The following is a 21142-nucleotide window of genomic DNA, read 5'->3' as shown; positions in this document are numbered from 1 at the left end:
CCATATTAAAAAAGAATTGTTAAAAAAAAAAAAAAAAGAGTTTGGCATTCAGGTGACTGTTCAATAACAAACATGCTTTGCAATCATATTTCTTTAAAAAATGGATGCATTTTTTTTTTAATCATGAAAAATATATTGCTTCTACCATATGGGACAACCAACGACTCACCCACCGATTTAAGAGGCAGCATATTGAGCTGACCATATGTTACAGTACTAGTGAATGGCTGAGTGATTCATGCCCGTCACATTCTAGCATATCAATTAAAGCTCCTTGAAGTCTGCATGATTTGTGTCTCTGTTATTAAACCCTGCTAATTCATCCCACTTACACATCTGTTATAAATCTCGAGGAGTGCTGTATGATTCATGGCAATCTGTGAGCATGCTACGGCAAATTCTTCTCCTTGTAATTAACAGTAAATTGTTTTACTGCCATGCAATGAATTTTTCAGTTATATTGCAAATGAACTCCTAAATGTGCGGTTCTTTCCTAAGAACCGACTTATATCATTAGGCAATTAAAAAGTATTGCTCTGAACCAAAAGCTTTTAATCAAGAGAAATACAACTTAAACATCGCTGCAGAGCCGAGGAAACCCGGCACCTTGGGGAAAACGGTAAGAGGGTTTCTGTTGTCGAAAGAGCGAAACAAACACAAACAAACACGGAGCTTTCCCTGTGCTGGGGATGGCGCCCCGCTCAGGGCTGCCCCAAACCCTCGGTCACGCAAGTTCGCCCGGATCCCGTTGATCTCAGAAGTTCCTGAAGCCGACTGTCATTACCCGATTTCTCAGATTGCTTTCCACTTCTCCCACTATAAAGCGCTGCCTTTATTCTTGGAATAAATAATTGGATAATTAGCCCAGCTGAATCATCTGAGGAGCCCTGTGCTGTTCGAGTGTTCTTGTCAAAGGTGAAGCAAATTCATTTCAGCTCCCTCTGCAGCCCTGCAGCGGCTCCGATTCCCCCCCCCCCCCGCCCCCGGTTCCCAGCAGCAGCCCCAGCTCCATGAGTCCATACATCAAGTCAGTAGTTTAACAACAAATGGAATTAAATTCAAAGAAGGGAAACTAATTGAAGGACGGCAACAGAAGTGTTGGGTAATGTGCTTTTTAATACGGCACGCCACATTTGCATGATAATTTTTTTTTTTCCTTTTTAGCGTGGAGCAGAAAGTGACTAGCTTAATGAGGGATTATTCAAGACAGGAGCGAACAAAATGCATTCATAACGAAGAACAAAGATTGTATTATGAAACAAAAAGAGGCAACCTCAGAGAAGTAACGGGATGATTGGTTTATGCATTATGAATAAAAAAATAGAAAAATATTTATATTGGTATTCGCTAATGACTATATAGACAAGACTGTTGTAATTAAAATTATAAATTAACATATTAAGAGTGCCTGTTTAATCACTCTGGGTCCCCTTCGCCATGAAAAGACTTATGTACCTGTGTGCAAAACAATGTGTGTTTTCAACCCAGCAGCCAACAGCCTATACGTTTTACTTTGGATTCAGGGAAAAAAAAAAAAGCTTTAATGCACCACTAATTACTTGCTTAATGGGAGATGGGCACATGTTAGCTCGTGGTGCAGAGGTCAATTTATGACTGGCAAAAGAAAGAACACACTGTCTTCCCAGGAATGGATCTCCAAAAGAAATTTCTCTCAAAAAAAAAAAAAAAAAAGGTTTAAAGTGTACTTAATTTGCAAAGGACGGAGATGCACAAATTTCCTAGATTGAAAGGCCAATTTTAAAGTATAACAAGGACTCTAAGAGGGTCCAGTCCTTCAGTTCATTACCCTCAGGCCCCCAAAAGCAACCCCAAGGCCACCGAGGACATTGCTCGAAGGTTTTGCAGAGGGAGAAGCAGCTGTTCCGGGGAGAGCCTGCTCCCTCGGTTCGGACCTCCCGCTCTGTCTTGGCAAGAAAACCAGAGGAAAAGCAACGGAACATTCTGGATGAAATGCACCAGCTCTAGCCAGACACCAACTTGGAAAAAATATCGAAGGCACGAGAGAACAAATGATAATTCTCCAGCTTGTTAATGACACAGTCAGCTGCGTCGTCTTTCCAAGCATCTCTTTGATTTCTCTGACTGCGATTTAAGGAAGAAACACATTTTCACGATTGAAAGCCATGGAAGGGGCTGGATATGACTTCTGATTTTTTGCTACTGCTTTTTTAAAAAAGTTTGTCAATGTGGCTGGCTTCTTTTGATCTCCAATCATGTGCTCACATGAACTGCCTTTAGACCTATGAGTGAAATTTTCCCACCAACCCCCTAGAACTTGGAGCACATCCTCCAAACGGCAGTTTTCTCCCTAGAAGAAACAGCGAGAACAAAGTCCTGGCCTACAGCAAACCCGTAGCCTATTCTAAAGGTGTGGCTTGCCCACTGTTTCTATGCCTTAATATCTATGTTACCTTCAGATATTTAAACTTAGGAAAAAGCCTTATTTACTAAAAAATAAGAAGGCTAGCCCTGGCCAGTTTGGCTCAGCGGTTAGAGCGTCGGCCTGTGGTCCGGAGAGACCCGGGTTTGGTTCCCGCTAAGGGCACGTACTTCGGTTGCAGTTTGTCCCCGGCCCTGGTTGGTCGTGCGGGTGGCAGCCACTCGATGTGTCCCTTCACGTCGATGTTTCTCTCTCTCTCTCTCCTTCCTCTCTCTCCCTCCCACTCTATCTGTACAAAAAAAATGGAAAAATGTCCTCGGGTGAGGATTAAAAAAAAATAAATAAATAAGAAGGCTAGAAGGATACTAGATATGTAATTGTTGGGTTTGTCCTCGTATCCCAATAGAAACAAGTGAGTTCGTGCTCACTGATCTGAAGACCCCCGAAACAGCGCATTTTGTAACAAATTGGACAGCAAGCAGAGGTTATTTTGCCATGTTCTGGTCATGCCCGTGATTTCATCCCCTGCTTGACACATGAAGACTCAGAGAGTTCTGACACAATACGCTAAGAGATTCGGAAATAGACCTTTTCCCAGAGGAATGCTTAGGCAATTTGTCCTTCAGATAAGAAAGGATTTCACAAGGGAATGAAACTTAACATAATTTCTAATGCAAATCGAGTTGAAGGGGAGTTTTGGCAAAGAACGAAGAACCACCCCATTCAAACTGACCGTTTTGTCTTCTCCTGCAACTCCCCCGCCCCGAACATGCTCGTTAGGGTGCTCCCCCGACGGTCACCAACGACCCCATGTTCCTTGTAGCTCAGATTTCCCTTGCTTTTCCCCTAGCATGTGACAATGCAGAGAGCATTCTCCTTCTAGAATTCTCTCTCCCATGGCCTTTTCGGATTCTGTCCTCTCTGGGGTCTTTCCCTAACTCTGTTCATTTCTCTGTTCCCGTTCGTCTTTCTTTCTCCGAAACGTAGCATCCGTTGAGATGTCACGTTACTTTGCATTTTCTCTGCCTCCAGTAATTCCTCCTCCTCCATCGTTTTAGCTCCCGTGGGGACGCAGATGACCACAAACTCTACATCATTCTTGAACTCCAGTTGCGTTTCCTGTTGCTGCCTGGTTATGTTCGTCATGGATGTGTTTCCATCAAATGATCAAACTCTGACTCCTGAGTTTATTTCCCCCCTATGGTTCTTCCTGCGTCTTCCCATTACGTTTAATGGCATCACCATGGTCTACAGTATGTACTGTCATCTTCAATTTCCCTGTGTTCTTAACCTGTGGATTTCTCTGTCTGGATCCCCCTTCATTCCCTTCTTTAGGCTTTTCCTTCTGTTGTGATGATTTGTTTCCTCATTGTCTCCTGGAAAAGTCTACCGGACTCTATTTACATGAGCACTTCTTTGAATCTGTCCTAAACTCTTCAGCCAGGGGAACCTTCATAAACTCCTCGCTTTTATCGTATCAGTACCAGGAAAAGCACCCAAACTCCTCGCTTTTATCGTATCAGTACCAGGAAAAGCACCCGTCTCCAAGGAAATGGTGTATGAATGAGTAAACACCTGCCGAAAATCTTTACCAATTTTGCACCGTCTCTCTCAAATGCTCCATGTTCTGAGACAACTTCCCAATCTCCCGAGTCGAAGGTATCTATTCCATCTTCTAGGTACCTATTGTTTTCTTTTATCCTTCCTCCTATGTCCCCATGGTGTTGATCTGATCTGTAATATGTCAACATCTTAATGTAGATACCATTAAGTTGCCTTTGAATGAATTACCTCTGACTCACCCGCGGTGTTTCCAGTAACAAGCCTTTACTAGATGCTTACCGAAGTACGCACTCACGATAAAATACAGCAGCAACATAGTTGTGGCACTTTAACAACTCCGTGTTGCAGCCAACCAGTTTGTAATCTGTTGTTTCTAAGCAAAATTTTTGAAATGCATTGAATTCTGAATGACCTACGCTGACAGAACTGAAAAATAATGCGTGCAGACTTTAGCCTCCTGCAGTTCATTGTTGTGGTATAATCCTTGGTTTTAGGGGGTCTCCCTGATCTTTAAATAATAATATTGTGGAAGCAAAGTGGTAGAATAAACTCCCTGATTTTAATAACATTAGAAATTCTCTAGCATGTACATGGTGACCGATAAATCATCCTTTTTATTGAGGATTTACTCTGTGCTGGGCACTGCTTTACATAATTAACATGTAGTCTTTCTTTTTTCGTCCTCATAAGAACCCTATCAAATCGGCCCCCTTTATTTAGAAACTGGGGAATGAAGGCGCAGACGTGATGTGATTGACTCAAGCTCATCCAGGTAGCGGACGGCACAGCCCAACTTCAAGCCTTGGCATCCAGTTCACTCTTTTCTCCCCTAAATATATGAATAAGCTCCTCACTGAAACATCAGTCAACTGGCTCATCTTATGGCTTCCAGAGAATGTAAGTTTCAAGTTCTCCTCTTCAAGGGTAGAGAGGTGGAGAGAGGGAGGAGCGGGCACGGGTGGGCTTTGGTTGTTTTGCAGCAGACACACCTGGCCTTGTGCCCATCACAGGTCACTGGCATGAGATCTTCACAGAGCACCCGCTGGGCGGTGCTCCAGGCCACGGGAACTTCCTGTCACCAGTCAGGATGACGCAAGCGTTGACGTCACCGTGGTGCACTGAATCAGAAGGACTTGCCTTCGCCGTCATTTTTTTTGTGGTACTCATGGAGCCCCAGGATGTGTCTAGCTCCAGGGACAGGCATGTCTCCCTTCAGTTTCCTTTGAGGCTTATGCCTCCACAAAGACAGACTAGACCTAACAGCTCAAGAAGCCTCGGCCTGTAGCGGCTAGTGGGAGACACCTAGCAACGCAGCCTGAAGCCAGGAGCCTGGGTAGAGGTGTTGTTATTGAAATGCCATTGCTTTTTACTTTTTGAAAACACAAGTGATGTCATGAGGAAGATAAATGAGATGAGGAAAGCCCCCAAGGAAGTAGAAAAATAATGTTAACTAGAGGCCCCAGGGGGATCATTTAGATCCATACACGAAAATGCCTTTTCACAGAGGTCTCTGCACGGGCAGGATTTGCCTGAGGGAGCAGCTGCCCTACCACCAAAGGTGTTCGACTGTGGACAATCTCTTGGGAGAGATATTACAAAAATATATTCTTTGGCCGGAGAGTCACACTAGATGGCTTTTAAATGTTTTACACCTCCGAGAAGCTGTGACTTCAGGTCTTCGATGGCACGCTTGGGTTCCCTCTGTCCGCCCGACCTCGGGCAAATCCTCAGACAAGACAAGCGTGTCTAGTTTCTGTTTTTGCTTTCCCCAGCCCACAACACTGACTCCTCTTTTAATTTTTATTCTCTGGTCCCAAACCATGTATACAAATCATGTCATTTTTCCTAAAGGAGATACAGACTTGTCCTCCATTTCCCATGTCCACTAACCCCCTCAACAATGTACATAAAATAAATAAACCTACAGTCTCATCAGAGAATGGTGTTTTGAACAAGCTAGGTACTCAATGTATGCAAACATCTGAAACACATATAGATGAAATATGGACAGATTATAGATTAGATATATAAAAATGCACAGCGTCCAGTTATAGAGATCATAAAATACAATTTCTTGGAATTTGGGAGTCCTTCTCATTGATGGAAAATTTGAAGCAGCAAAAACTACTTGGATGAGATCTTGGATGAGATTCTTTGAGCCCAACAAGTTTTTCCAGAATGAAAACCAAACAAAACCACAGGCTACAGAATTGCAGCTGAAGACAGGACAAAGGTCTAGGGGATACTTTATTTATTTATTTATTTATTTATTTATTTATTTATTTATTTTTTATCCTCACCCGAGGACATTTTTCCATTTCTTGTACAGATAGAGTGGGAGGGAGAGAGAGAAAGAGAGAGAGAGAGGGAAACATCAATGTGAAAGGGACACATCGAGTGGCTGCCATCCGCACGACCAACCAGGGCCGGGGACAAACTGCAACCGAGGTACGTGCCCTTAGCAGGAACCGAACCCGGGTCTCTCAGGACCGCAGGCGGATGCTCTAACCGCTGAGCCAAACCGGCCAGGGCTAGGGGATACTTTATAGCTAAACAATATGGTGTTACCTCAAAAAGTTAGAAATTGAACTGCCATTTGACCCAGTGATCCCACTTCCAGGAATATAACTAAGAAGCCTGAAACACCAATCAGAAAGAATATACGCAGCCCCATGTTCATAGCAGCACTATTTACAATAGCTCAAATCTGGAAACAGCCCAAGTATCCATCAATAAATGAGTGGATATAAAAGTTGTGGTACATATACACAATGGAATACTATGCAACTGTAAGAAAGAAAGATCTCTTATCCTTTGAAATGACATGGAAGGACCTGAGAGTATCATCCTAAGCAAAACAAGCCAAGCAGAGAAAGACAAATATCACATGATCTCATTTATTTATGGAATATAATGAAAAAACAAGCTGTTGAACAAAATAGGCCCAGAGACATAGAAGTAGGGTACAGACTGACAAACCTCAGAAGAGGGGGATGGAGGGGAGGGACTGAACCACAGAACTTATATGCACGTGTGCATCACCCATGGACATAGGCAACAATGCTGGGGTCAGGGCAGGGGGCGGGGATCAGGAGGAGGGTGTCAATGGGGGGGGGCAGGAAAAACATCTGTAACAAAAATAAATTAATAAAAAAAGTAGAAACTAAAATAAATAAGTAAATACATAGGATTGTCCACTATCTGTCATCCCTGTCGGAGTCTTTTCACCTCACCGCGGGACAGTTCCTTAAAGGGCACCAGGAAACCAAGCCTTGTTGGGCTGCTGGTGGAACAACTGATCTGAAAACAAACCCAGTGCTCTGCAGTTGGGTCACCGAGGTAATAATCCATGCAATCACGTGCGCGTGGGATCCTGTTGTTCTAAGTGAAGCCAACAGAAATGTATGCAAACCACTTCCTACTGTGATCCCACTGGACAAGTCTTTTCTTTTCGTTTTATAAACGTAGGAGATTCTTATTAATGAGCATGCTGCTGCCTATCCAATAAAGGCCAACTATAACCCCAGGGCACCCTGTAACCCCTGGATGTCTGCCTTTGGCTCCCTGGGGTAGGAGTGAGAAGACCTAACCCCACAGAAAGGTCAAGCCTGAGAGATGAGACAGTCTGAGCCTGCCCTGGCCGGTTTGGCTCAGTGGTTAGAGCGTCGGTCTGCGGTCCAGAGATAGTCTGAGCCTTCATAAGAAGCCTCCCGGATACTCGTGACAATTGTCAGGATACCACGAGAACCTATGAGGGTGAATGAGCCTGGAGTTTGTCTGCATCCAATTACACTTATGATAACAGTGCAACTCAGGGCTCCAAGAACCTCTTCTTTATACATTTTTATATATATATAGTGAGAGTGGAATGGGGGATGGGAGAGAGAGAAACATCAATGTGAGAGAGACACATCAATTGGTTGCCTCCTGGGATCAACCTGAGCCCAGGTACAAGCCCTTGACTGGGAATCGAACCCATGACCCTTCGGTGTGTGTGTATATGCTGACGCTCTAACCACTGAGCAAACCAGCCAGGGCTCCTGGGCACCTCTTAAACTTAAGTTTCTTGCTTTGTCTTAAAATGTCAAGGCAAAGAGCAATCGGATTCGGGAGGGAGAGGGAGAAAGCACAGAAGACAAATATTAAGTCCAAACTGGAGAAGGTGTTGCGCTTCGTAGGTGTTCGTTTAAAAATACACGAAGTATTTTTCATGTCTGTTAAAACCGGCTTACCTGCTGCTAACGTCTGTCCTGCTCCCGGAGCACTGGTTACACAGCCAATGGCATTGCAGAGAGAAACAGTAAAGGTGTAGACCCTGTAAGGCTGTAGCCCGCTTACAATCCGGGCCAGCTGTGGAGATTCAGCCATGGCCAACACCTTGGAGGCAAAAAAAGAGTCAGATGCTAGATAATCAGTGTGAAAAATGGAACCTTGGCAGCCAAAGTTCCATGAACGCAAACAGAAGGAATCATCACCAATCGCTCTTAGGAAAAGGCTTTTTTTTTTTTGAAGAATCCCAACAAGCTAGGGTTTAATTGATAATTGTAGCATCGCACTGCTTTATGAGGTGATAATCCAGTTCCCCAGTGGATAAATGAGAAAACCAAGTTACTGCCTCATAAAACAGTGTGGTGGTATGGTTATTGTCACCAGTGGGAGAGATAGAGGATGGTGACATTGTCATTGTTATCATGAGGAAGTCCAATTAAAACCACAGGGCTTGGCCTAGCTAACCCATGCAGCAGTGCCCACATGCTATGATGGAGAAGGTACAGAAAGATGTCATTTCGTTGAAGCCATCTCAGCATTTTCTTTAAAAAAAAAAGGGGGGAGGGAAAAGTGAATCCATTACTGAGCATCCACATGAAGTCAATTCTCAATTATCTTTCTATGTGCAAATAAGCATATCCACATTAGATCAAACTGTTATATTTTTTGAAGTGTTGCCTTTGCCACGCAGTTTCAGATGAAAATAGCAGACTTGAACAAAGGAGATTGAGAGCAACTCTCTAGTCTATAAACCGGTAATTAAATAACTAACACTGAGAATTGGTCCCATCATTAGAACTAGAACTGACCAAAGCATCCGTGTAAATTTGTTTAGTCTATAGATACAAAGACTACTGGAATTGATAGGCGGGAAAAAAGTCATCGAAATGGAGAGTATGACCTCAAGCATGAGTAAGTACAAAACTACCTCTTCTAAAGAATGTTGACATACAGTGATATCAATTTTTTTCATAAATATAAATAAATTCCATAAATATAAAAACTGTAAAGTTTAGTAGTGTGTGGAGTAATTTTCTAGGTGTTTTCCCTTTAGGAGTATAATAAAATTCATTGGGAATATTTGCTTGGGTCTTGGCTTTAAAATTTCATAATCTAGGTGAATAGTTCCAGAAAGCAGCATGGTTAGAACGTAAATCGCAGCATTTATGTAATAGTTTTCAGAAATAATGGTGATTTCAAAGTTTCTAAAAAACCTAGGAATCATTGGAAACTATAGAACCTTTCCCTGCAATTACATTTCGAAATCAGGAAATCAAACTCGGCTACCAACCCTTTATCTCTCTAATTATAAATGGATATGAAGGTGCTGAGGATATACATTTTAATCTTTTTTGCCACGTGACTTAAATTTTTCCAAGTAAAACACACCTTTAAAATGGGATAAAACTTACTTGATATTGCTATAAAAATTCATCCCCTGTAGAACAACCTGGTGTAATTCATGTAGATTTTTGGAAAACAAAATTGTTTTCAGGACAAAATAGATTAAGGTGTTTGTTATGAATTGTCCTGTGCTCGAAGGAGAGTATATTCCAAGTCCAGAAATGCTGTTCCCACCAAGGCTCTGAATGGCATGGGGCGCCCCCTGCAGGAGGCCAGGATGCTGCAGCAGACCGAGGAGGTGTTGCTAGCAGACCAGCAACTTGGGACATGAAGCCTAGCAGATCCCATGCGACTGGAGGTGACTATCCTGGGAGAAGGTGCTGTGAGGCGTTCCTGGCAAGCCCACAATGAGATCATCGCACAGTAGACTCCCTCGGGTGTGGAGCAAGGACAGTCACACAGTGGGAACCACAGCCTACTTGCTAGAGCTCCTGGCATGCTCCTGGGCCTCGGTGAAAGCCACGCATCTGGTCAGGGAACACGCCATGGCCCTGCAGCCAAAGCTACTCCTCACGAGCCGGGTTCGGTGGGACCTGCCAAGTCTTACGGTCAGGTGGGCCCGACAGAAATTCATCACAGAATGGAAGTGGGTATCTGGAAACGGACATACGCAAAAGCAGAAGGCACAATACGCCACACGAGCAGGGAGCCCGGAACCTGTGCCATCCATCATTCTCCTGACTCGATCTCAGCTCATACCTAGACGCCGTGGAGGACTCTTAAAAGCCCAGAGAGAAGAAAAATGTGGTTTGGTTCACAAAGGGAGTGTCTCAGCAAGTGGCGGCAAGTCACAAATGGGTGATGGCTGCCACCTAGCCATGTTTAGGGACAGCCCTAAAATCCAGCAGTGAGAAGGCACCCTCTCCGTGGGCAGAACCTCAGGCAGCATGCCCGGTTATCAATTTTGTGTGCGACGGGGAGGGTTCCCAGGTAGAACGTGTGGGACATACTCCGGGGGCTTGGTTGTGTTGGTCATGGGCGTCGAGGAAAAAGACTGGGAGATGAGGCATCAGGAAGTCTGGGAAAGAGGATTGTGGGTCAGCTAATGGGGTAGGGCATCAACTGTGGAAAATGTCACATTAGTCCCTTTCAAAGAGCATCTCCTTCCGACAACAGCCAACTATGCAGAATGACGTGTCCAGCTGACACCCGCCAGTCTCTGTCACTGAGCGTCCTCATGCTGATCTAGTGGGCTCAAGGAGCACTTGCCCCATCCATAAACTGTACGCCCATGGGCCTTCCATCCCCCAAGTTTGTTTGTATGTGTGTATCCATCACATGAATTAGTCCACGTGAATAATGAAGCCTCAGCAACTGCCGGGATGATTGTTACTCTCATTACTGCTGCCGGAGTATCAAATACTACGAGGCACTATGGTCAACATCTGCCGTAAGCCTTGAGCCTTGTAACCTCTGCTACCAGCTGTGATACATCCCTTTGCTCGGACTTTTTCCTAAGGAAACTGTCATATGCAAAGTGCGCATGTCGATGTTCTTGTCAACGTTCTTATCAATGTTCTTTATACTTCCAAAAAAATTATACAATGTAGATAGCAACTGATTGTGCATTGGTTAAAAACATTATTGTATGTCCAAATAATATGACGGTGCATAGCTGCCAAAAGCCAGCTTCTTGCAAAGTTTTAAAGGATAGATATTAAGTGAGGGGGGGAAGTAGATTTTTGAAACAAAATTATACCAACTTAGTTTAAGTTACAAAAATAGGAGTGCTTTATACATGTCATTACATTGAGAAATACATGCCCCATTTAAGCAACGTATAAAGGAGAATTCTGTCCCCAAATTCTACAAACTCAGAAAATGTCTAATTGAAGACATAATTCAATTCTGAAAGGACATTCATTGAAAATAACAGTACCTGTGAAGATGCCACCCAAACAGATTGTGGAGGTGATTGCTCAGAAATCATGGTGATGTTGTACCCCACAACTCTTCCTCTTATGACGTCATCAGCGGGCTTTTCCCAGCATACATTGAGAGAGTACGGTGAGAGGGGCAAGACTGAAGGGGCGGTCATGAACACAGGTGCTGTCAATGACAACAACAACAGCAGGACAGTAAGTGCTGCACAGACGGGCCTTTCCAGCTGAATCCGCACCTCTTTCACGTTTCTGAAATACTCCGTTTTTTACATAATATTCTGATTTTTACAAAATAAAAATATAATGCTGCATATAAGCATTCTTCTTTTTTTTTTTTTAATATTTTACCTGCAAGAATGTTCTCCAATTTCATATTATCAGCAAAGACATTTTCCATTTACAAAATAACTACCACCAAGGAATTTGATTGCATTCCTAAAGATAACTAGTAGATACTGGATGGGAAACCACAGGTTTGATAAAGCAGTTGAAAAAAAAAAAAAAGTAACAACATGTTTCAGTCCACGAAGTTCAGAACAATATATAGTAACAAACTGGATTTCTTACATTGGAAAGTATTTCACTGAGCCAAACCAATACAGCTGGGAGAACATCATTCTCCAGAAAGAGGTAAGTCTAAAATCTTCTAAATAACCCCAAAGAATTTTTTTTTTTTTTTAGTTTTCAATAAATCTTGATTGAAATATGCAGGGAATATACACACATGCGTTCTCCCCTGCCATCCCTGAGATCTTCATATGGATTTTAAATGTGCTAACCAATGGTGTATTATCAAAGGACCTCGTCACACTTTCATTAGCCAGCAACCCATAAGATGATGAGGGTCCGATATTGCAGTTCACCCATTACTTTTCATTTCTGACCTTGACTTTCCCCTTCCGGAATGCCAGGGCTGTTCACTTGGGCTATCATGGTGCTATTATTTGTCCAAGATGGTTTGCAACCCTCAGAGATGCCCAAGCACAATGCACATTTTATCCATGACATGATTCCTTGGACATCAGCCTACAGCTACCTTTATCCTGCACAGTCCTCCAAGGTCCCAGTTAAGTCAGGACTTGTGTTTCTTTGAAACTCCATGAACTCAAAGCATGACAAACGTGTATTTCTTAATTTTGTTAACGATTCATAAGATTTGAACTGCTTTTCATGTGGAGAGTGAAGTGGAGAATTAAAATATCTCGTTTACCTTAGTAAAGATAGCTTTCAAAACATGAAAAATGCTTACCCTCCTTGTCCGTATTGCCAACTGCGTTCATAAACACCCTTGGGAGTTAAGATTCTGCTTTCCAGGATTCTGTCATTAGGTATAATCTAGTAGCTAACGTATTTGTTTTTGGAAAGAGTCATAAAGACAAAATCAGATTTATGAAGTCTATATGACAGGTATCTCCTGCATTGAACATGAATCGCGCTAAATTTGGACCAAGATGAGAACACAGGGCCTACCCACCTCGGGAGCTGCAAACCAGTGCTACATAACAACCATTCCTAAAAGACAACCACTGCAGTTAAGTGATTTTCCGCCCCGTGAAGTAATAATAAAGCATTGTCCCTCCCTAAAACTTACTGCAAGTTCTTAATGACCTTGGGTTATCAATGGAACCAACCGCAGCATTCCATTTCTCCTTGGCTTATGTACGTTTATAATTCTTACTTGACAAGGTGCTACTGACTTTAGTTTGAGGCAATACTTTCATTCCGGGGGTTTAGAAGTAGCATGGAAGCTCGATCTTCACCTGCTTCTCCTGTTCTTCCTGAAGCCCAGGCAGAGGACACGTTGCCAGCCATGTTCTCAGCCAGGACCCGGAACTCGTACTGGGTGTAAGGCTCCAAGCCAGCGACGGCTGTGGCCATCTGAGGTTTCAGTGCCTTCTCGTTGGCTGATTCTGCAGACGGGCGAGCACTGAGCCAGCCGCTACTCTCAAAAACCCGACTTTCTGCCAACGTGGGTTCTCCATCAGAGCTCGGTCTTTTCATGTATAGTCCGTATCGTATCATTATTCCTGGGGAAATAAAACAGTAAACCAAGATGACTCATCAGATGGACTCTTTTGGGGGTGGGGTGGGATTAAGTCAGTTACAGAGTGTTGCCTTTTGCATTATTCTTCTGATTGGATGACCTCTCCATTTCCTTGGTAATAAAGAGTGTAGGTACTTATAAAAACAGCAAACTGATGGATAGATGAAGGTATGAAATACTACTAAAAAGCACACGCATAGAAAAAAAAAACAAATCAAATGGGAAGGTATACAAACACAAAATAGCTATAATTTATGACAGGCAAATTCATAATACATTTTTCAGGAGGAATGGTCATAATTTCTACTAAGAATAGCTATTTCTTTAAGGGGAATTTTATCAGCAGACTTCCAGTTTGTATACTTTGAATTTGGAGATTTTAATTTGGCTGTCTGTTTAACCTAAGTCCTGTTTGCAGAAATATTAGAATATTATAGTTAATTTCTACCCAGTTTTATCAAGCAATTTAAAAAGCCTAAGAAAAAAGGTTTTGCCATAAGACATACATAATATTAAATTACTAAAAATCTATGAATTAGTGTCTGGCCTATATAACAGGGTTCAATTGTATGAATACAAAAATTAACTTAATGGAGTCCGCTAGCCTATATACACATTTTTTTTTGTATTATTTTACATCCTTTTTTTGCCTAAAAGAGAGAATTTACTGCTTATGGGTGCCCTAACTTTGTGACACAGTCACATATAATGCATTTCGTAAGTGAGTTTCAAATTAGAAACATAATTTGTGTTGTGGCAGATGTCATTAAGAGCAAAGATAATATTAGCCTTTTAAGGGGCAATTTAAATGAATGGAATTTGTTATTAGATTAAAGAAAAACACTTGTTCTACTAACCAGGACAAATAGTACCCTATATCTTTAGAGACTGTTTCGTCATTATTATATCCTGCAGTTATAACAATGTGTATAATTGTCAGACTCTCGATACGCAATGCGAAATTCCTGAGGTCCTCACTCAGGTTTGGCCCAAGAGAGAGTAATGGAGGTCTTGAATTCCTACCATTAGGGTCCATCGGTGGAGCCCATTCTACGTGAAGTTCCGTGGAACTGATCTTCTGTACTACAGGCGGGCCCAGCCCTCGGGGGGGTGCCTGGGCTGTGGTCACTGTTAGGGGTGAGCTATGCAAACAGCCCCCCTCAGTACAGGCCTGCACAGAAAAACGGTACTTGGTGAATGGACCCAGATTCCAGATGGTAGCCGAGGTTTCGGGACCTTCGTAGGGAACACACAGCTGGGTGCCATCTATCGGAGCACAGGACAGAATATATTTCTCTATAGGACCAGACCGATTTGAGGGAGCAGTCCAGGTCAGCGTTACAGAGTCTGAGCCAATAGGAAGGATATAAGTTAAGTTCAGGCTTCCCTCTGGGACCCCTGGCTTTGTCCTGTAGGTGGCGGTAGCACTTCTTGTTGACGCGTGCACATTGGTGGTCTCGATGGAGTAAGAATAGGAGGTATATGGCGACAGGGCGGTGTCAGAGAAGTACTGGGTACCTGAAATTAGAAGAAAAAACAAGAAGAAAATAGTTACATCCCACAAAATTGGCAAGGAATCATTCCTACTTCTTTTTTTTATTATGCCATTTAACTCCATAAACTAGACCAGTCTACTCTTTATGAATGTCCAGCAGAGTCAGGTGCTTCCAGAAGACTAGTTAGGCATCCAGGGTTGTTTTAATTCACAGTCTCCCTTGGTTTTCTGAATGGGCAGGATGCTGTCTTGAGAGCCAATGAGCTTATTATGGGACTTTCTGTGGTGGGTGGGGCCAGATGATACCAGCCTTGGGAGGAGGCCCAGAAGTTGAATGAAGGACATGGAAACTAAATCTCAGAAAGTTCCTAGAAACATAAAGAACCTAAGGGAGGCTGAGACAGGGGGAGTTCACCGGGACCTAACCAGCTGAAAATGAACTTTGAGCTTCATCGGTACCACCTATCAGAAGTTGATGTCATGAGCACGCCAGCAGCTGAGATCTGGCCAGCTACACCTCACCCATGAGCCAGCCATCCTATGAAAGCTTTGCAGAAGCAAAGGGCCAGAGGGAACCTACCTTTCCCTGAACACCATCTTGGTAGTTGGGAGAGGGAATCATTGAAGACTAAACAAGAAGAGTGAATGCCATAGATCAGGTGTTTGTGTCTTCCCCAAACTCATGCGGTAGAAACCTAACACCTACGGTGATCATGTGAAGAGATGGGGCCTTTGGGACATGATTAGGTTAAGAAGGTGAGCCCATAAATGAAATGAATGCCCGTATGAAAAAAGTCCCACAAAGATCTCTCCCATTTTCTATTATGTGAGGACACAGGTAGAAGTCGGCAGTCTGCAACCCAGAAGAGGACCTTCACCAGACCCTGACCATGCTGGTACCCTGACCTTGGACATATAGCCTCTGGGGCTTGAAGTAATAAGTGTCTTCTGTTTATAAGCCACCCAGACTGTGGTCTTGTTCTTTTATAGTAGCCTGAACGGACTAAGTGAACATCTGCGTGAAGGGTAATGTGGCTAATCTTTATATGTCTTCGCAAATTCTGCATGAAAATATGTTGAGTATCACACTAGAGTCCCGACAGGACACGGAAACCACAGAGTAATATTGATTTAGTTATATCCCCCCCCCCCCCAATAATGAGAAATATCCTTTCATCTTTCTATTTCTAGTGACTCATATAGTTCCTGGTCTGGCATAAGCACGGAATAAAAGTTTATTGAATGATGATTTTCCATGCCTACTTGATTTATTTTTCTTGGCAATAATATTAACAGCCTTGTAGAAACAATTGTTGTTTATTCTCTTGTGTGTGTTCTTTCCTTTGACTTCTCTATATTTCTTGTCTGTCTGTCTTTCTCCAAGGGATCTTTTGATCACTTGTTGCATTGATCTTTTGATGTAGTATGGAATAATAAAACATATGATATTAAAGGCAGAAATGAAAATCTAGGTTTCACTAAGATACATTATTATCTGAAACCCTAAACGTAAACTATGTCATTGTCCAAGTGATCATTGTCTAGTTTCCCTGCGAAGCATTTCTCGGGGGGGATATTTAAGGACTATCTCCTTCTTGTGGTATTCCAAACGAGAAACGATCTCACTGATTGTGAATTTGGGGGGACAGGAGCAAAGCATGCTCATTGATTCAGCCCATTGATTCTTCTCTTGTCTTACTGCAGAGGAGAAAGTCTATTCTCCAATCCGGCTTTTATTGTGATCAAGATGATTTTTATTTTTAATCGCCAGCTCCCCGTTCTTGTGCCTAGTTCTTCTTCAGTTTCAAACTTGAGTGAAGAAGCAATCGCGTGACATGTTGGCCACTCCTAAAATGTCAATATTATTAAAATAGTGCAATATCCTATGATAGCTATTCTTGTCACAACTGTGACACAGAAAACATCTATATGCCACCCAGGTCGGGGCTACTGGGGAGATAATGTTAGGTGCTAATTATGCATAATTCCCAATATGCTAACTTGACTTCTATATCTTCCTCTTCTAGTTATGAAAGCTTATGAGTATACAAATGAGGGAAATTTTATTTAGGGGAACCACTGACTATCCCTTAACTTATTTTTTAAAACTTAATTCAGAAATGTTAAAATTATCCCATTATTAGCATGCTATTACTAATAACCAATAATTGATAAGTTCTACAGATGATAGTATACCAGTTGTCATGACCTTATGTTGAAAACGAGTGACCTACAGAATCTGTAGCTCACCAAGCCAGCTAGGAAAAGTTTTCATTCAAATAAGAAATTTTGTAATGGTTTCAACCAAATGATCAGAGTTGCTTAGAAGACAATAGTATTAATTTTCTTTGTAAAGTTCAGTGACTCTCTACCTATTAAAGATATGTGTTCAGCCAACTGGATATAGGTACTGTTTCCTTTTCATATGACACATGTTATGCACACACTGGAAATAGAATAATAAACATGAGGATATTATTAGAATGATACAAAGTTCTGACAGCGTGAACCGATTCTTCTTACTGTTCAAATGCCATCATGCAGATAATTTTCCCATCATTAATTATAGTGACTGTCAAGAAATGCCAGAAGTAGCATTTTTTTTTTTTAAAGTGAAAAGTAAGGTTTTGGGAAATAATACCTAGTATAACAGGATTATATAAATGTCTGATTAGTGAATGAACACATATTTATTATGTAAGAAACCGTTATTTGGATTCTATATTAGCACAATCACGAAAAAGAGCAGGAGCATTTTACTCACATATAATATTCTACAAAACAGATCACAATATGTTACTTTAAAAAATATGCCTCTGGACTGAAGGGTGTAAGCGAAGTTTAATTTCATTGCTGAATTAAGCTGTATGGAAAATTGGGTGACCCCAATTCACTTCTGCAATAATTCAAGCAGTGGTACTGTCATTTTCAAAATCACTTTCAATATTTTTATAACTCTCTCCTCCCCTATCACAAAAGTTTAAGTTTCGGGACACCTGGATCATGCTGATATTTGGAAGAAAATAAGCATTCTAGTAGCAGGATTTTAGGATGCTTTGCCAATGTGGCAGATGTAGACAGATGTTCATTTCCCTTTGCAATCTGCATCGTGAAGTTCAGGGTTCCCATTAACATCCAAGAAGACTTGGAGCATTAAGAGACAGAGTTATCAGAAAGTGCTGGGCATTGTAATGTAGGTGCAAGTCACTCAGAATTAGGTAAAACATGTACCTGGTGATAATAATCACACAATAAAACCATATGCTATGCGAAAGTTTTAAAGCCAATCAGTATGTTAAAAGAAGGCATTCTCTGAACCATTTTGAGGAAGATCATGGAACTTTAGTATTTCTTCATAGCTCTATATACTTTTCTAACTTATTAAACATGTTAAACTAGAATTTGGAAAAGTAGGTATTAAACCAAGAGAACAAAATGGAAACAAATTGGCCTCCCCGTTCCCATGTTTCCTAAATTAGTTTCCTAAACTAACTTGTAACTAAACAAGATTAGGAGCAAATATCAGAGAAGACAGAGTTGGAAGAAAGGAAAAGGTTCTGTTTCTTCCTTGTGTCTTTCGGGAAACTGTATCTAAAACATATGAGTAAATGTTTTCTGAAGACAGTGTGTCTCAACAGCCTGGTTTGTACAAGTGCCTTGAAAATCTTCATAAAAGTCACAGATGTAAAGACAGTGATCATGGTTTGTCCACAAACTCCTTTCAATTTAAAATCATGTTGTGTTCTATCCATTTTCAACCTGAGAATTCTAAAAGTTGAATCCATATAATAAAAATATTTGATCAATTGTCTCTAATCCTTACACCCAGAGAGAAAATTATGCATCAGTTTTTTTACGTCTCTGGTAACTATATTTTTGAATTAAAATATAATTGATAGATTATTTGTAATAACACTAAATTACCTTAAACAACACATCATGAACATTTTCCAGTCATGAATCTATAAAGGAAGATATTTTTAAGGCAATTGTATCTTATAGTTTACTCCACAATGTACCAGGATTCTAGTATGCCAGGTACCATAATTAGTGATTGTTTTGAATGTCTGAATTTTTCTAATATTCTGCTATTACAAAGAGTGAGGTTTTAAACATCTTTTCTGATTGTGTGTTCACTGATGACTATTTAAAATAAATTTCCTGAAATAAATTCGCTGAGTCCAGTGGGATGCCAAAGAGTAACATTTCTCATATTTTAACAATTTCTCTGCATGGAAAGTTGTGCCTACAAGTCCACGTAACTATGCAGCAGTTTATGTAAATCCCAGCCCCGGCACATCCTCATCAATGCTGGCTGGGTCTTTTCTTTAAATCTTTGAGGATTTGATAAGCATGAAGGGCTTATCAAATAAGAGGCATGTCATTTATTGCATTTCTTTGACCACGAGTGAGATGGGCAATTCTCTCTCTGCTTGAAACACTTCGCGCTTGGCAGAGGAAACCACGGTGACATTTATCCTCAGTGTCAGAGAACTCAACTCATGTATCAACCCTCAGCGCATGATATCTTTCCATCACCAGATCTTTAAACTCACGGTATGGGTATTGATCTTCGGTTGTGTAGACTTCAGAACCGTCCCTGAATAAACGGTAAGAAAGCCAGTGGGCATTGGGAGAAGCCGGTGGGCTCCAGGTAAGAGTCATAGCTGAAGAACTCTGAACATGTCCTCTGGGCGGAGGTTGCTGGGATGGAGCTGAATTACAACGGAGAGAGCATTTATTAGCCAAGGTAATCAATAAACTCCCGAGTAAACTGCAGTAAGATACCCAGCAAAGAGGTCTTTCTGATTCAGGATTACTTTATCAAGAAGACAGGTGGTTGACCAAGACATTAATAAACAAAGGGTATATATCATTGCTGTCTGAAACAAAGCTTTCTATCTGTCAGGATAAAATAAATGTGTAGGTCACTGCAGCCAATATAAATATAATTGGGGAGGGGAGACCCAAGAAGTTTACATCAAGCACTTTTTTGAGGATCTATCCAAAGATGCATAACACTCATTTTCTATTTCATTAATTAAGATTTTGACGTCAATAAGATCAAGTGACACTTGAAATTTAAGTAGCGTGATTTGGGGGTTTTTTGAAAAGGAAACTTCCCATTGCTTTAAGTGAATGTCTCATCTTGTGTCACAGAGCCGAGTGTAAAACAGATAATAGTTGGTCTACAAAAATTTGTGGATGTCACGAATGCTAAATAGTCCAAATGTAAGCGAGAAAGAGCTTGGATGGACTATGTGAATACCCTAGCCCCTAACAGAGGGGCTGGGATGGGTGGAGATGATACTGTTGCATCCACCAGGCACCTAAGAGCATCAGTTTCACTAGTTTAGGAACACTTTGGGTTTTTTCCTCACCCGAGGACATTTTTTCCATTTTTTTGTTCAGACAGAGTGGGAGGAAGAGAGAGAGAGAGAGAGAAACATCGACGTGAAAGGGACACATCGAGTGGCTGCCACCCGCATAACCAACCAGGGCCGGGGACAAACTGCAACCGAGGTACGTGCCCTTAGTGGGAACCGAACCCGGGTCTCCCTGGACCGCAGGCCGACGCTCTAACCACTGAGCCAAACCGGCCAGGGCAAGTTTAGGAACATTTTGTATCATATGAATATATACCATGGAAACATTGCCTCATCGCTGTATATTTTCCTTAGTTTCCCTACTTTTGAGAGTAAGCCTTCTTTTTTTCTCCCTACAAACAGAAAGGAGAAGAGCAACGTCTAACTAATTTTTAAGGACACTCCATCACCAGCTGAACCCTCCATCCACTTAGAGAACCGCAACCTAGTCAGACTTTCCCATTAAATGAGATGTCAAAGACACAGGCGGCTGTGTTCCTTGTGTCTTAAAAACACTCATCCTTTAAAGAAAAACTTTAAAAGCCATGTGCAGAAACAAATCCATCAAATAATTATCATCATTTTCATATGAAATACCTGCCATCACTGGGTGACAATCAGGGTATCAGGAGAAAAGAGAGCACATTCAAATCGAGTAATTCAGTAAAGAACTCAACAACAACAACAACAACAACAACAACAACAAAACTATTCTCA

At 41.7% G+C, this 21142-nt stretch overlaps 1 protein-coding gene across 1 annotated transcript in view; it reads right to left on the bottom strand.

Moving 5' to 3' along the window:
- Positions 1-21142, bottom strand: part of USH2A (usherin) — a 534168-nt gene that overhangs the window by 395555 nt on the left and 117471 nt on the right. Inside the window, exons 15-19 of the mRNA XM_036277426.1 lie at positions 19616-19774; positions 14588-15082; positions 13281-13547; positions 11517-11686; positions 8197-8341 (exon numbers count right to left, since the gene is read on the bottom strand). Of these exons, the coding sequence (XP_036133319.1) occupies positions 8197-8341; positions 11517-11686; positions 13281-13547; positions 14588-15082; positions 19616-19774 (1236 nt within the window). The remainder of the gene's footprint in view (positions 1-8196; positions 8342-11516; positions 11687-13280; positions 13548-14587; positions 15083-19615; positions 19775-21142) is intronic.

The sequence above is a fragment of the Molossus molossus genome, unplaced genomic scaffold, assembly GCF_014108415.1.
Source record: "Molossus molossus isolate mMolMol1 unplaced genomic scaffold, mMolMol1.p scaffold_m16_p_23, whole genome shotgun sequence".
Lineage (NCBI taxonomy): Eukaryota > Metazoa > Chordata > Mammalia > Chiroptera > Molossidae > Molossus > Molossus molossus.
Note: the sequence above shows the minus strand (reverse complement) of the source record. Positions and strands in the feature narration are given on the sequence as shown.